Source organism: Monodelphis domestica, chromosome 1, assembly GCF_027887165.1.
Source record: "Monodelphis domestica isolate mMonDom1 chromosome 1, mMonDom1.pri, whole genome shotgun sequence".
In the NCBI taxonomy this organism is placed as follows: domain Eukaryota; kingdom Metazoa; phylum Chordata; class Mammalia; order Didelphimorphia; family Didelphidae; genus Monodelphis; species Monodelphis domestica.
Genome location: NC_077227.1, coordinates 430,409,385 through 430,426,147, shown reverse-complemented (window position 1 = coordinate 430,426,147; position 16,763 = coordinate 430,409,385). Strand labels below are relative to the sequence as shown.

General features: G+C 37.1%; 1 protein-coding gene across 2 annotated transcripts in view; it reads right to left on the bottom strand.

Annotated features, from left to right (window-relative positions):
- The window catches only part of GARNL3 (GTPase activating Rap/RanGAP domain like 3), a 221,895-nt gene that overhangs the window by 13,666 nt on the left and 191,466 nt on the right, over positions 1–16,763 (bottom strand). For both annotated transcript variants that reach the window (XM_007474670.3, XM_007474671.3), the window contains exons 27-28: positions 12,696–12,911; positions 1,333–1,450 (exon numbers count right to left, since the gene is read on the bottom strand). In XM_007474670.3, the coding sequence (XP_007474732.2) occupies positions 1,333–1,450; positions 12,696–12,911 (334 nt within the window). The remainder of the gene's footprint in view (positions 1–1,332; positions 1,451–12,695; positions 12,912–16,763) is intronic.

The window sequence follows — 16,763 nt, the reverse complement described above, 5'->3', positions numbered from 1 at the left end:
TGGGCACATGGGAGGTCACATGGGACAGATTCAGAGAGGATCTGCCCAGAGATCCAAATGCTTATAATGATGCTGTATGTCCACCCCACCCCAACCCCTTCCCTCAACCACAAAGGCTGAAATGTAGTTATTGCTGCTGAAACCCATGATATTGGTGCCCTCAAGGGGTCAGAGGCCCTAGATTTAGAGCTGGAAGAGACCTTGGGCATCACCCCATCTGGCTCTCTAGTTTTGAAGATGAGGAAACAACAGGCAGAGTGACTTAGCTGAAGTTTCACAAATAGGAAACAGCAGAGCTGGGATTTGAATCTAAGTTATCTTTCTTCAGAGTCAGTGTTCTGTCTGTATTTTTTTTTGTTATTGTTATTGTTTTTAAACCCTTACCTTCCATCTTAGACTCATTACTGTGTAATGGTTCCAAGGCAGAAGAGTGGTAAGGGCTAGGCCATGGGGGTCAAGTGACTTGCCCAGGGTCACACAGCTGGGAAGTATCTGAGGTCAGATTTGAACCCAGGACCTCCCATCTCTAGGCCTGATTCTCTCTCTACTGAGCCACTTTAAGCTCCCCCCTGCCTCCAATTCTGTCTGTTGCACTGTATTGATTAGCTTCTCTGCTGTTTTTAACTCTCAGAAAAAACTGGGTTGGGAATGAATGAGAACATTTCCTCTGATATTTAATTCCTTTTGGTAAGCCAAATTTTAGAACAAGATGATATGGTAAGATTAATTATCAGACAGGTACCAAGAACCTCAGCTTCATCTACGTATGTGTCAAAACCAATTTTAATCTACCCAGTTTTAATCACCTACTATGTGAAATGCTATGGTGAACAGCTCAGTTGTGGTAGGAGTGGCACTTCTTTTGTCTAGGCTGAACTGGTTTTCTTTTAAGGAATCATGGAGGCCATTCTCAGGAGTTTATCTGGCTTCCTTTTCCTTGTGGCATAAAAGGTCCAACATATGAAAAGTTGCTTTTGGAGTGGAATGCTTTCTAGTAGAATGGTCACAGCTCTGCTGGAATACCTTTCTGACCGAGTCTGGCCAGTTGCTATGGCGAATGTGGAGGTACAAGGGAGTAGAATGTGATTTGAATTAGTATATTTTAAGATCCTAGCAAACAGGAATGTTTCATTTATTGAATTTAATTTTGTCCCCAGCACCTAGTATAATGCCAGGCTCATGCTAAGAGCTTGACGAATGCCTGGTTGATTTTTAACTTCTGGGAGTGTGTCATGTGGGTAACACTGTCATTGCATCTTAACGTCTGTGTGTACCTTACTGTATTCTAATCCCAACACTAAGCCATTGGACTGACCCAGAATATCAAGTTACCTGTCGCTGCTTGTTGACCTCACTGCTCCCTGCTTGGGCTCCCCTTCTAGCAGCTTTCGGGATGTTGTCTTCGGCTTTGGTGATCCTTCAGACCTGGGTCCAGCTTCATCTGAGAGGCCTAGACCCAAGGGGAAAGGACTGGCTCAGAGGAACACAGAAACATTCTCAGGGTCAAGGTTACTAGAGAGGATCCTAGATTAGAACACAGGCAGATTACTACAGAGTTGACAAATAATATTTGGTTTTCTCTGATCATTACTTGTGTGTTAAAAGAATTTAAAGGTTGCTGGTTCTCTTCCTTTTTTTTTTTAACCCTTACTTTCCATATTAGACTGAATACTATAGATTGGTTCTAAGGAAGAAGGGGGAGAGGTAAGGGCCAGGCAATGGGGTGAAGTGACTTGCCCAGGGTCACATAGCTAGGAAGGATCTGAGACCAGATTTGAACCCAAGACCTTGTCTTTAGGCTTGGCTCTCAATCCACTGAGCAACCTAGCTACCCTCAAGGTCACTGATTTTAAGTGGCCTTTTTAAGAGGTAGGGAGGCTTAGTTATATTTATTTTATTTATTTATTTTAATAACCTTTACCTCCTGTATTAGAATTAATACTAAAGGTTAGTTCTGAGGCAGAAAAGTGGTACAGGTTAGGTAATGGGTATTAAGAGACTTGCTAGAAAGTGTCTGAGGTCACACAGTTAGAAAGTGTCTGAGGCCACATTTGAACACAGGACCTCCTATCTCCAGGTCTGTTACTCAATCCACTGAGCCAGTTGGCTGTTATCCTTAAAATATTGTTAACGGGGGCAGCTGGGTGGCTCAGTGGATTGAGAGCCAGGCCTAGAGACGGGAGGTCCTGGGTTCAAATCTGGCCTCAGACACTTTCCAGCTGTGTAACCCTGGGCAAGTCACTTGACCCCCATTGCCTAGCCCTTTCTACTCTTCTGCCTTGGAACCAATATACTGATTCCAAGACAGAAGGTAAGGGTTTAAAAAAATATTGTTAAAACAATCCTTGTCTCCCTCTTCACATTATCACCAATATGAGGGCCATTTCCACTACAGGAAAGTTAACACAATATGCCTTTGCCACACAGCATTGTGAATTATCATTAACACTGGCAAAATTCCACTGCTTGTCCCTCTTCTCTCTTTACATAACTATAAAGTACAGAGATTCCTGATGACAGTTACTTCACCTAGATCTAGGCTAACTGGCCTGGAACTGCTAAGACCAGATCATGGCCATCCAGTCCAGAACTTGAATTTTTCCTGTCCTCTAATCTGCTCATGTCCCCAACTCTCCCATGTTCAGAGAAAGACTATGCTGAGGATACTGATGCCCTTCCTTGCCTCAACTAAACAGTCCCTCCACACAGGGCTTTTACAGGTAGGTTTCCCGATCAGCTGGCACTTTCCTTTATTTTCTGGCAAGCAAACTCCCGTCTCCTGCTCCCCTAACCTCTGTGCTCAGAAGTTACTATTTGCTGACAAAAATATCTCTCTCAGCATTCTTGCTTCCATCCAGTCTCCACTTAACTGCTCTTATGCCCACCCCTTCTATTATGGCTTCTAGAATATCCATATCATTAATAATTTTCCCTCTATCCTAGAACTTTTCTTCTCATGTTCTTTTCAACTTCTTTTCTCCTGAAGAATTCTCATCCCTGGCCACCCATTTTAGTGCTAGTTGCTTTTTACTCTCCAAAACACTGGGCCAGGAGGAGGAATGGGCATACACTTTGTTTACCATGGCCACCTCCAGACTATTCTGCTATCACTTTGTATCTATCTATAACATTCACTGTATTGCTTTCTTATGAAGTTCAATACCTGGATTTCGCAGTCTTCCTCTCCTCCCTAACCCTTTTTCTCATACTTGAGAACTTCAATAAACACATTGACATTCCCTCAAACATGTGTCCCCAACTCCAGTTCATTCACCTTAACTTCTACATCTTTTCATCATCACAGCTATCCATATATCTCACTCTCAATACAAAGTTTAGAAGCTCCATTATTTTGGACACTGGAATACCACTTTGTTATCCTTCCATCTCTCTACACACTCTTCACCTTCCTGATAACATTTAATCATTCTTTAAGGTTCCAGTTCTTCTGGTCTCACTTTCCTTCTTCAACAGCCTTACTCAATATAACCAATTTCACAATTCATCATACTCCACCCTTGAATGCTTTTCTCCTTAGTCATTCTACCAGCTAGGTTCAGCCCATCCTCTACCCTTCCTTGCTTCTATTGTCTTTTTGGCTCCCCTAGTGTAGCTGAACTGTGTCCAGTACAAATTAGTATTATTTAATCTCTAGTGGACCTTAATATATAAAAATTCCCTCTCCATCCTGATTTATCCTCTATCGGCTCCCCCACAGTCACAATTCTACATTTTCTCTTATCAAGCACCCACCCTTCCCTGCTTTATACAAATTACCTTGCTTCCTACCAGACTGAAAAAACAGAGGCCATCTAATGGGTTTCCTCAATTCCCCTTTTTTCACATCTCAAATACATTTACCTTTTTACCAATCTTTAACTTTGTTCCTATGTTTTTTGAGGCAGAAGTGACTTTTCTATTTACTGAGGCCTCAAGCTTTGTGTCTTGCTTCTACTCCCACCTGTGAAAGTGAGAAATTGGAATGGTTTGCAGCAGGAACTGAGTAGCTGGGATTGATGATCTGTCATTCAAAGGAGAACATTCTGTTTGCAATGTGACCAGGAGAAATGGTTGGAAGAAGGGGATCAGACCAACTGAAATCTGAAGTCTCTTAGCTTTGGAGACAGAAAGAAGTCTTTTGTCTTTTTAGCCCTGAAGACAAAAAGGAGAAGAGTCTCTTGGCTTGGAGACAGAAAGAAGGACAAAAGTCCAGCTCTCTCTGATTTGCTCTGTTGTGATACAATGACTGAACTTCCAGACCTGTCAGTCCATTTTCTCAAACTGAACTATATTCCACCATCCTCCAGCCTAAGGCTTATTCTAGTATTAGGGAAACCCCAAGCCCTCTTTCCCTCCATTTCTTATCTTTCCTTTCTTCCCCAATGAACTTCTTACTTAATTTCGAGAAGAGAATGAATATTTATTTGAGACATCATAAAACACACCTTGAGTTGATTTAAAGAAACCAATAGAAGAATAATCAGGAAGGAAGGAAGGAAGAAGATTAACAGCCCTGATCTTTAGTTATCACTTACCATTCAAATAATCCCTTATTACAATTTGGCACCCAGACTGACTGAATTCACAATCCTGAAGACAAAATGTTTAAGCAAGTGATCTGTGGGGTGGTAGTGTTGGCAGCTATTGCAGGATATAGGATTTATAATATCTTGTATAGTACAATGACAAATATGATTGTTGATTCTGTGGAATATATAACTAACACCAAGACGTTCATACTAAATATACCATTTCAAAAAGAGATGATACTTTGGCAAATACTGACACAGATCTACATCATTTCAGTGGCTGCAATACAAGCTATGACCTACCTTAAAAACATTTATAGATGTGTAATTCCTAAAACTACAGCATAGATCATAGGTAGTGGATACTAATTTGAAGACACTAGTTAAGAAAATGTTTGAGGAATTCTTAAAGGCAAAAGGGCTAGATCAAATAAAGGATAAGGGAAATGATCAGGCAGACAATGTACCTAAGGATAAAGAAAGGCCAAGAAAACAAAGGCCAGGGCACAATGACAAAGACACCAAGGCAAATAATGAGGCTGAGAAAATCTTTCCACTTAAAGACATTACCAAGATATCTAATACAGCTAGTGTATTGCACTCCAAGATTCATAGACAATTTACTACTCAGGAATTAGATTCCATGAAGAAAAGATTCCCAAAATTTATCAACGAGCCCCATAGAACGCATAAGGAGCTAAAAGGTGATTTTCATATTTTTGAACCCAATTTTGAGGATGCAGAATTTTTTCTGGCAGAATTTTTTAGCCCCCATGATCATCCACAGTTTATTGATAGGACTAGATGAGAAAGTCCCTGACAAGTTGGCCTACAGAGGAGCAAAGAGAGGACTTTGATTTCTCTCATCCCATTAGCATGACTTATCTAAGGAAATGCAGGGAGGACTTGCTCCAAGCCATAAAAATGCGTTGATCAAAACCAAATGCTTGGAGAAAATTTGATAGAATGGTGCAAGACAAGGGAGAACATCCAGCTTCATTTATTGATCGCCTTTCTGAAACAGCTGAAGCTATAATGAGCATAGAAACAAATATAGATGAATTTGTAGTACACAGTAAGGAGACAATTTATAAAAGGTTGCACACCACACCTAAAGAATTCCTTCAAACAGTATTTTCCTAAATATGATACAGTAAATTTGACTAAATTAAGAGATGCTGCATCATACATATATGACAGTCACACAGAGCAAAGTAGACAGGTGACAGATTTAAAGCAAAAGTTGAAGGATTCACAGAAAAATTTAAGAGACAAGGAGATTGAAGAAATTTCTGACATAAAATTGGACACCTAATCAAAGACTGTTTTTTCAAGAAGAAGTGTGAAGTTAATAATAACAAAAATACACAAGTGAAATATAATAAGCAGAAGTCTACTTGTTTTAATCACTGCTCTTTGAAATCAAGTCAACAAGCCACAAGTCTTTAGGAAATGAGAGATGCTATAAATGCAGGGACTAAACCCAAATATGCAGACATGGTTAGGAGAGAATTATGAAGCCAGGACTATAGTGTATTTGCATGGAGATAGAGAAATGCAAAAAAGATAGACTGCTATTAAACTTAAGGGAAAACAGATAAGAGACAATGGAAAACAGATAAGAGACAATGAAAAGGCAATGTAAGAAATTGAATCTGTGAGTGGTGAGCAATGCAAACCAAGTAAAAGATCAAATGACAGGCAGAGAAAAGTAAAAAGAGTTTGATGAAGAAGTTAAAAATATCATTTCTCAAGTAAAAACTGAGATAGGAGACTTAGAGGAAAACTGTATAGTAACCACTCATGCAAAAAGTAGAAATCAAGTCAAAACATGCTTGGAAAACTTTTCAGTGCAGATTGGGCACAGGGATTGAATTTTGTAAAAGTCATAAAAATTCACATAAACTTAAATAGGAGTTAGTGAGATATACAGAGGAACAAAATTTCAATTCCCTGCAGCAAAATGACTGTAGCAGAAAAATCAAAGCACAAGTTTACTGTTACCAATGAGGTTACTGTTAATGGAGCTGTAAATGATTTTAAGACATTCACAGATTTGCACAAAACCCCACAAAACACAGTTAATTCTTCAAATAGCTATGTGGCACAGATCTTCTTAGAAAAAAAAAACATCTAATTTGAATCTAGAAGTTGAAAGTTTCCATCCTACAATGACTAATTTAGAAAATACAAAATTTAATAAAAATGAAGCTGACATTACATTTGAAAATACTACTCATATTCAAAGTAATGGAGGTGAAATAAGAGTTAAATTTAAAAAGATGAATGGAATGAAAAACTTAGTAACTGATAGAACAACTAAAGATTCAAATGGCAGACTTAAAACCAACATTCCAAGTGGAGGAGGGGGGGTCTGGCCAAGTAAAATTATATGAGATTAACCATAGCCATGATTTAAATTCATTTTCCAATGAAGTAGAGGATATAGTACAATAAAATTTAGATTAAGATCACTTTGGAAATGATTTAAATCAAGAAGATTTAACTAGTTCAAACATACAACTGGTAGAAGGTAGCAAAGAAGTGCAGCATGCAGAGTGATTAATTAGCAATACATACCATAGCTACACAAAAGCCAGAAATATATGTATGGAGTACTGTGGGGAAGAATGAAGGCTCACATCCCAGGGATAACAGGGGAAAATGCTGCTGTACTAAACATATTCCCAGAAAATAACATCATAGAGGGAAAGATTTCTATCTCTACACAGTCAAAAGAGAGTGAAGATGAACAAAAACTACAGGCTGATGATAGGGTAGAACCTATGAATTTTAGCAATAGCATTGCATATCTGCAAGAAGCAGTTAACCCCATAACATCAATTTTATCCTCTCAAAACACAACTCCAAATATTATTAATGAGAAAGAACCAGAAACAGATTTGGGAATCCTAAAAGCCGGTGACATAGGGTTAGATCAACACAGAAAGCCAGAGTTAACAACATCTGACACAATTTTACATGGCACTGAACAAAATCCAATAAATAACATAAGGATTACAGAATTCAGTGACTCGGAATCTGAAACAGAGTCAGAAGAAATACCAGATGGTGTAATAATAATGGATCAAAATAGCGATCTAGAATAAGAACCCTATGAATTTTACAGGCTTTATCAGGAAGTGGACGGAGATTGGGATGTGTGGGGCACAAATGAGGAAAATGAATACCTGAAACCAGAACAATCAAAATCCTATGAATATGATGATGATGATGAGATCTTTAGGCACAGAACAAGTTGTATATCATTGAAAGAACTCTTTGCTAGATTAGGAGTTGATAATCAAGAAGACTTTATAGAGAAATTGAATTACATGGCTTATACAGATATTGATTATGAATGGGAAGGAACATATTAAAGAACAAACTGGATGGGAGATAGATATACAATTTCATATCTATTCTCTAACTTCAAAAACATGACAGATACCATCTGTGGAAGAAGATTGAAACCAAGATTAGTTTGAGTTCCATAGGGCAACATACAACACAAAACCTTGTGAGAATAAAGACTAGTCTTAGGTATGAAAATAAAAATAAAAATAAAAATATTCTGGCAAAAGAACAACTAAGGAATTTAATCACAACAAGAAAACTTCTAAGCTTTTAGTGAAAACTCCAACTTCATAACTATGACAAATATAAACACTTAGGATGCTATTGAAGCATCTACCCACATTGAAGGAGTGGTTATCAAAGACTTTAACACCAGCTTATAGATGAGAACTGAAACAGGTCACCCATATCTCTTAGCCTTCATCCTAAAAACAAATCTCTACCGGGGGAAGGAAGAGAGGGAGGGACTATTGAAGATGAAGATATTACCTCATAGTTTCAGATATCTCACAAGAAACAACAATGTGATCATGTAATCAATGAAGATACACAAACATGACATCTGAAGCAAATAGCCCTAGTCATAATCAACAACACAAATAGCCCTAGCAATAATCAACAATAGTCCCTATGAATGGAAAGCTATGAATGGAAAGCTATTAAGGACAAAACAGAAAGTACAGACAAGAGAGCATTGCACATGTTAAAATAACAGAAAAGCTCTGCTAAAGCAAATGAAACAGCTCCGGATAGGAACATAGACTGTAAATCAGACAGAAAAGAAAAACACACATTTTAAAAAAATTAGCTCCAAAGAAAAGTCTCTATATAATCTATACAAAGTCTGTGCCAACAATAGTAACAGCAAAGAAAGTAACAAAATTATTTAACATGAAAACGTAACTCCATGACCAAATGAAATACATTATATCCAAATTTTATTTCCAAGATATATCTAAAAGACAGCAAACAATAAATCCCCCTGTGAAAATTCAAACATCAAAAGATAAGAAAACTTCAAATTTGCAATCATAACATACAGCTAATAACTTATACTGCATACATCCACTCATGAAGATGATCATATGTAAAGCTTACTTCCACACATGAAGAACAACTAATGTATACTGACAAGCACTCATGAAGAATTCATATCTTACTTCCATGCACAATGAAAATTTTCAATCTTATATACATGCACATGTAAAAACCTTATACACATGCATGTTCCTGAATGTTCTGGTATGTTCCTGAATGTTAAAGGACACAGGACTTCAATCAAGAGGTGATGACAGACAAAATGTGTCATGCAGCATAGATGAAAAACCAAGACATAATTTTCTACAATCAACATCAAAAGACAGGGAAGGCTTTGAAATTTTGGACTTGTGATCATGTAAGAATGCGACATATATGTTAACACCACATAAATACATACATGCTACACAAAAATACAATGGAAAAAATCTCATGGATTGGGTAAGTATATAACATATGCATAATTGCAAAACAAGATTCACACTGATATTTAAATTTCTGTGGAAAATTCAAAGAAATTTCTTATCTGCATGACTTTACACAGAAATAAAAAACAATGAATTATATTTGTACATATGTAAATCTGTATAGATACAACCTATGTACATATGTAAATACTAATGTACTAACAAACTAACTATATTAGAATAATTTATTAATGTTCTAATAACTAACTGTAGGGACAGCTTAGAGAAATTTGTTTAAAGTCTTAGGGAAGTAGGGACAGACATATACTTAAGTATAGAAGTTAGATTACATTATGATTTTAGGTTAACAATTGTTAGTAATAGAACATTTTACTTAGTTGAATTTATAGACATTAGGAGATGACAGTTTCATATTCAAAATACTGTTGAAATTGTTTAAAATTGTTACATGATTTGTTATTATGTTTAAAACTATATTAATGTAAATTCTTTACTTACCTAAACCATTTTCCTATACCCAAACTTAGCATAGAATTAGGTAGATAGAATAGCTAAGATGTATTAGGATTTGTTGTTTTGGGAGGGTGGAGGAATAAATATATATATATATATATATATATATATATATATATATATGTACATATATATATCTAAAAGGTAAGTAACATTAATACAAGATGCTGGTTGCATCTTTTTCCAAAGATGAAAAGGGGGGATTGTGGAAGTGAGAAATTGGAATGGTTTGCAGCAGGAACTGAGTAGCTGGGATTGATGATCTGTCATTCAAAGGAGAACATTCTGTTTGGAATGTGACCAGGAGAAATGGTTGGAAGAAGGGGATCAGACCAACTGAAATCTGAAGTCTTTTGTCTTTTTAGCCTTGAAGACAGAAAGAAGGGTCCCTTGGCTTGGAGACAGAAAGAAAGGATAGAAGTCCAGCTCTCTCTGTCAGTCCATTTTCTCAAATTGAACTATATTCTACCATCCTCCAATCTAAGACTTATTCTAGTATTAGGGAAACCCCAAGCCCTCTTTCCCTTCATTTCTTATCTTTCCTTTCTTCCCCAATAAACCTCTTACTTAATTTAGAGAAGAGAAAGAGTATTTATTTGAGACATCATAAAACACACCCTGAGTTGATTTAAAGAAACCAATAGAAGAATAATCAGGAAGGGGAGAGAAGAAGGGAGGAAGGAAGGAAGGAAGAAGATTAACAGCTCTGATCTTTAGTTATCATTTACTATTCAAGTAATCCCTTATTACACACCTCTCTGGAAGCCTGTCCTATCATTCAGATATTTTCCCTTGGTTTCTCTTATCCCGAACTCTTCTTATCTACTCTACTACCTCCTTTCTGGAAGCCTATACGCATAGTGAAGTTTTGTTCAAATTTTTTAAAAAAGTAGACCTTTCAATTGACTTTCCCCTACCCTCAAACTGTCACTGCCATTCAATATCTCTTCTCTCTGTGGCTACTAAACTGCTAGAAAGAGTCACCTATATGCATTCCCTTCCTTTCCTCAGAACTTACTTCTCAATCCTTAAAGCCTGGCTTCTGTTTCCAACACTTGATTGAAACCTCTCTCTCAAATGTTAACAATGAGCTCTTACCTGCTAAGCCTGACTGCCTTTTATTAGTCTACATGCTCCTTATCATGTCTTCAGCTTTTGACATTAATGATTGCTTCTTCTTCCTCCTCCCTTATATTCCACAATACTACTTTTCCCTGGTTTTCCTTCTATTTGTCTGACCACTCCTTCTCCAACTTGTTTGCTGGATTATTATTAATTTCTTACCCCAAGACTCTGTCTTGGGCAGGCCTCTCCCATCTCAATAACCAGTCTTTATCTTTACCCTGAACTTAGGCCTCCTTGCATTCTATTCAACAAGCATCAGATTCAGCAGCCTTTTGGATACTTCCATCTGGATGATCATAAAAGCAGGACTTATCATCTTTTGTCCTGAGTTTAACCCTTTCTTCAGGGTTCCCTCTTGTTTTTAAAGATACTACCACCTTGTAACCTTAAAGTCATTCTTGAATCTTTTCTTTTTCTTCACCCCTTCTGATATCCAATCAGTTGACACATATCATCTTCTCTTGAACCCACTCTCTTCTCTTCCTGCACACAACTATGTGCCCATTTCATGTCTTGTAAACTGGCACTTGATAGAGAGGTAGCATGGTACAGTGGACAGTACAGGATTTGGAGTCACAGAACCAAAGTTCAAATTCCATTTCTGCTTTGTGACCTTGGGCAAGTCACACAACCTCTTGGTCTCAATTCTTTATTCCTCTGATAAATTAGAGAGTTGGTCTCAACATCCTTTAGGGCTCCCTTCCAGCTCTGAATCTGTGGTCATATAAGTTGGACATTTGAAATAGATGCCTAAATGGTGCCCCTGTTTTCAGACTCTCCTCTTCAAGTCATCTTCCAAAGGCATAGGACTGACTCTTAAATTTAAAAACCTTCCCCAGTTTCCTATGTGCCTGTAGGGAATACAGACTCCTCTGCCAGTTAGTGAAGGGCCTTCATAATTGGGTTTCAGCCTACCTCTCTGGTCTCATTTCATATTTCTCCCCTTCACACACTGTGTTTCTGAAAAATTGGACTTCTGGCTTCTGCTCCCTAAACTGGACAGCCAAACCCTCACCTCTGACCCTTCCTCCAAGCCTGAGAACACTCCTTAATATTCTTCCTCTCAGAATTCTTATGTTCCTTCAAGTCTCAACTCAGGTACTTCCTCTAGGAGGGGAGGTCTTCTGTGATCAAATGATCATTAATGGATCATTGTTTTAAAGCTCAAAAGAATGCTAATAATCCCTTAGTCAGGCTCACTAATTTTACAGATTGAGAAGGAACTGAGACCCAGGAAAGTTATCTTGTCTAAATGCCTTATTTTACTGATGAGAAGATGGCAGACTCAGGGAGCATAAGTGACTTGTCTAAAGTTAAGAGGTGACCTTGTATGACCATGGCTGGATTTGAATCCAGATCCTTTGACTACAAATCTAGAGCTCTTCCCAGTGCATTCTGTTAATGCTCTCTCCCTACACCTTTCAACTCATGTTGTATTTACTTATCTTCGAACATGTTTTGTCTCCAAAGGAGAAAGTAAGATCCTTGAGGGCAGGGCTGTCTTAGTTTTGTCTTTGTTTCACCAGTACACAGTAACTTAAACATAGTAGGCATTTAATAAACATTCCCTGAGTTAAATTAAATCAGCTTTTTGGTGAGAGAAATTCACCTTTTTACCCTTTATTCACAGAAGGATGACTGATGTTAAGAAGAAAAAAACTGGGTGGATTAAAAAAAAAGATGCTGAAAATCCATAGAAAATTACCCAGAAGTTCTCTTCGTGTCCTACTTGCTATTTCTTTAATTTCCATTCGAGAGAGAGATAAGGAGTGAGTGACAGGAATGGCTGCTATGCCAATCCCCACTGAAGTTGGAGTAGTGATGACCTTGGGGACTAAGGGTGACTTCAGAGGTCGCTCAATGCTTCTGCCAACAAGGTTTCTGAGAGGAATCTTGTAGAGATTTTTATATGGAACATCACCTAAAATATAATTAGGAAAAAGAGAGTTTTAAATAAATATATATCTGAAATTAGAGTAACAGACATTTCAGGTAAACACAGTGCATGGGCTAAATATTTAAAAAAGAAAAAATTTCACTAATATAACACTATCATTATTATCTTCTGAGTCTTGATTTGAATGAAAATAAAAAATGAGAGTTCTTTATGGTGCCTCAGTTTCTTCTGATAGAATTTTCTAATTTTTTAAATTAACATTTTATTTTTTCTGATTTCATATAAAAATAATTTTTAACATTTAAAAAAGTTATGAGTTCCAAATTCTCTCCTTTCCTTTCTTCTCCTCCCCCTGAGATGTTAAGAGACATTGTAGGCTATACATGTACAGCCCCCTAAAACATTTCCATGTCAGTCATGTGAAAGAAAACACAGAACAAAAAACCAAATTTAAAAACCTAAAAAAAAAAAAAGTAAAAATTAGTATGTTGTGAACTATATTCAGACTCCATCATTTTTTTCTTTGAAGGTTACACCATTTTTTTTATCGTAAGTCCTTCAGAATTGTCTTGGATCTTCAAATTGCTGAAAACAGCTAAGCCATTCACAGTTGGTCATCATATAATATTGTTGTAACTAGGTACAATGTTCTCCTGGTTCTGCTCATTTCACTTTGTATTAGTTCATGTAAGACTTTTCACATCTTCCTGAAAGCATCCTGCTCATCATTTCTTAGAGCACAGTCATACACCACAACTTACTTAGCATTCCTTAGTTAATGGGAATCCTTTCAATTTCCAATTCTTGTTACCACAAAAAGAGCTGCAACAAATATTTTTGTGTACATAGCTGCTTTTCCTTTTTAAAAAAGGATATATGTGCCTAGTAAGTGGTATTGCTGGGTCAAAAGGTATGCAATTTTATAGCCCTTTGAGCATAGTTCCAAATTATTCTCCAGAATGATTGGCTCAATATAACTCCACCAACAGAGCTTTAATATCTCAATTTTGCCATATCCCCTTCAACATATGTCATTTTCCTTTTCTGTCATATTAACCAATCTGACAGGTGTGAGATGGTACCTCAGAGTTGTTTTACTTTATATTTCTCTAATCTATAGTGATTCAGAGCATTTTTCATAGTTTTGATTTCATCTGAAAACTGCCTAGTCCTATCATTTGACTATTAAATGGGGAAATATCTGTATTTTTATAAATTTGACTTGGTTTTCTATACTTTTGAGAAATGAGATCTTTATCAGAGAAATTTGCTCTAAAAATATCCCTCCATCCCCCCAGTTTTTGCTTTTCTTTTAATCTTGGCTACATGGGCTTTGTTTGTGTAAAACCTTTTACATTTAATATAATCAAAATTATCCATTTTATATCCAGTAATGCTCTCTATCTCTTGTCTGGTCATAAATTTTTCCCTTCTCCATAGATCTGATAGGTAAGCTATTCTTCTAATTTGCTTATGATATCACTCTTAATATATAAATCATGTGCCTATTTTGATGTTGTGAGATATTGGTCTATATCTAGTTTCTGCTTAATTATTTTCCAAATTTCCTAACAATTTTTGTCAAATAGTGAGTTCCTGTCTCCCAAACTGAGATTTTTGCCTTTATCAAACATTAGAATACTATGTACTGTGGAATGTGTATCCAATCTATTTCACTCATCCACTACTCTGGTCTCTAAGCCAATACAAGATTGTTTTGATGATGATTATTTTGTAATACAATTTAAGGTTTGGAACTGCTAGGCCACCTTCCATTTTCCTATCAACTGAAGAATCATTCTCATTTTCTAAGGCTTTGCCACTGGTCCATTGTCAGGGACTGTCATGGGATTGTGTTGATTCCTAGAGTCTACTAATGAGGCCTTTGTATTTCTTATTATCCAGTCAGGTGAGAGAGCCATTCCTTCTTGGGTGAATGGATCATGTTTTTGTTATTTGTATTTATTTCACGTTATCATGAATTAGGGAAAACTGGCTTTAAAGTTCTTGAATCCCCAAAGTGCTCAAGGTGGCATTCCAGATTCAATAGTGCATCTGCCCATGTATTCTTCTGAAAGGAGACACAATGGTTGCAAATTGTGAACTGAGTGAACTGTCACAAAAAATGAATTGTCACTGACTAATATCCAGGACTGACTGAAAGAGTTCCAGGTGTGGTAGAGTGGAAAGAGCACTGGATTTTGAGTCATAGGATCTGAATTCAACTCCTAGTTGTGTTTCTGTAAGCAAATCAATGACCTTTTCTGGGACTGTTTCCTCACCTATAAAATAAAGGGGTTTGCCCAGGTGATCTCGGGCTGAATTTAGTGTTCTTTCAAGCTGATGACTGTGGTTTTTAAGTGGTACTTTTAAAATAACAACTTTTTCTAGATCTGGTGGTTGCATTCTACTATCAATAACATGAAAGAAGTCACAGGAAGGGATATGGGAAATACTGTCCATGAAGGGACACCATAGTTATGCTCTCAGGAACAGTGCAGCAAATGGCCTTTTCAACTCCTAAAATGGTTTCTCTGAACTGTCCACAGCACCTTCTTCCCTCATCTTCTTAGCTGAGGATCTTGTCTCATTCTTTTTAAAATTCTCTTAAACTTCCATTTTAGGATCAATACTAAGTATGGTTCAAAGGCAAAAAATCAATAAGGGCTAGGCAACTGGGGTTAAGTGACATACCCAGAGTCACACAGCTAGAAAGTGTCTGTGGTCAGATTTATTATATTGTAAGTTTTATGGATGTGAAGTGCTATGAAATTTCCTCCCTCACATATTTATGCAGATGTATTCAGATTAATAGCCATCTTTTAGAGGAAAACAAAACATGAAACCTGCAGCTTGATGAGAGTACAAAGAAGTATTGGCAATTATGTTTATTAGCCTAAAAACCATGGCTGGCCAGCCATTTTGTTCTTTGGTCTTCCTTCATTGTTTTTTCCTCCTCTTTTTTCCTCTCAAAGTAATTGTCTAAAAGTCTTATTTGAGTAGGGGAAGATCCTTGCAAAACCCTGGGCCTATGTTGACTGATCTGATTCTCCCAGTCCTGGGGATGTCTTCATTCATATTTGTTTTAGCATTTTGCTACAGCTTGAAGCCTATGACTCCTCCCCTATATTCCAGGTTCAGTGAAAAAGAGACTTATAATGGGCTCCAAGCCATTCTGCAGAAAGGAGTACAAAAGTAGCTTCTTATATTTCTTTATTTTTTTTTTAAACCCTTACCTTCCATCTTAGAATCGATTCTAAGGCAGAAGAGTGGTAAGGGCTAGGCAATGGGGGTTAAGTGACTTGCCCAGGTCACACAGCTGGGAAGTGTTTGAAGCCAGATTTGAACCCAGGACCTCCTGTCTCTGGGTCTGGCTCTCTTCTCAATCCACTGAGCCACCCAGATGCCCCTGCTTACTATAGTTCTTAAACCAGTCAGGATCCACTTAAGTAGGAAGCCTGACTAGTGATCAGAGGAAGCATGTTTTACTTTATTACCTTTTTACTTTTTATGTTATTTTTAATTTTTAAATATTTTTCCATGTTTCCATGATTCATTTTCTTTCTCTCCCCTCTTCTTTTCCTTCTCCCAGAGGCAACAAGCAATTCCACTGGGTTGTAAAATGTTATCACTTGATACCTATTTTCATATTACTCATTTTTGCTATAGAGCTCTTTTTAAAAGCCTAAACCCCAAATCACATACCTATATATACATGTGAAGAGTGACATCATATGTTTTGCTTTTGCATTTCTACTCCCATAGTTCTTTCTTTCAATGTGGATAGCATTATTTCCCATAAGCCCTTCAGGAGTGTCCTGGCTTGTTGCATTGCTACTAGTAGTCCATTACGTTGAATTTTTCCAGTGTTTTACT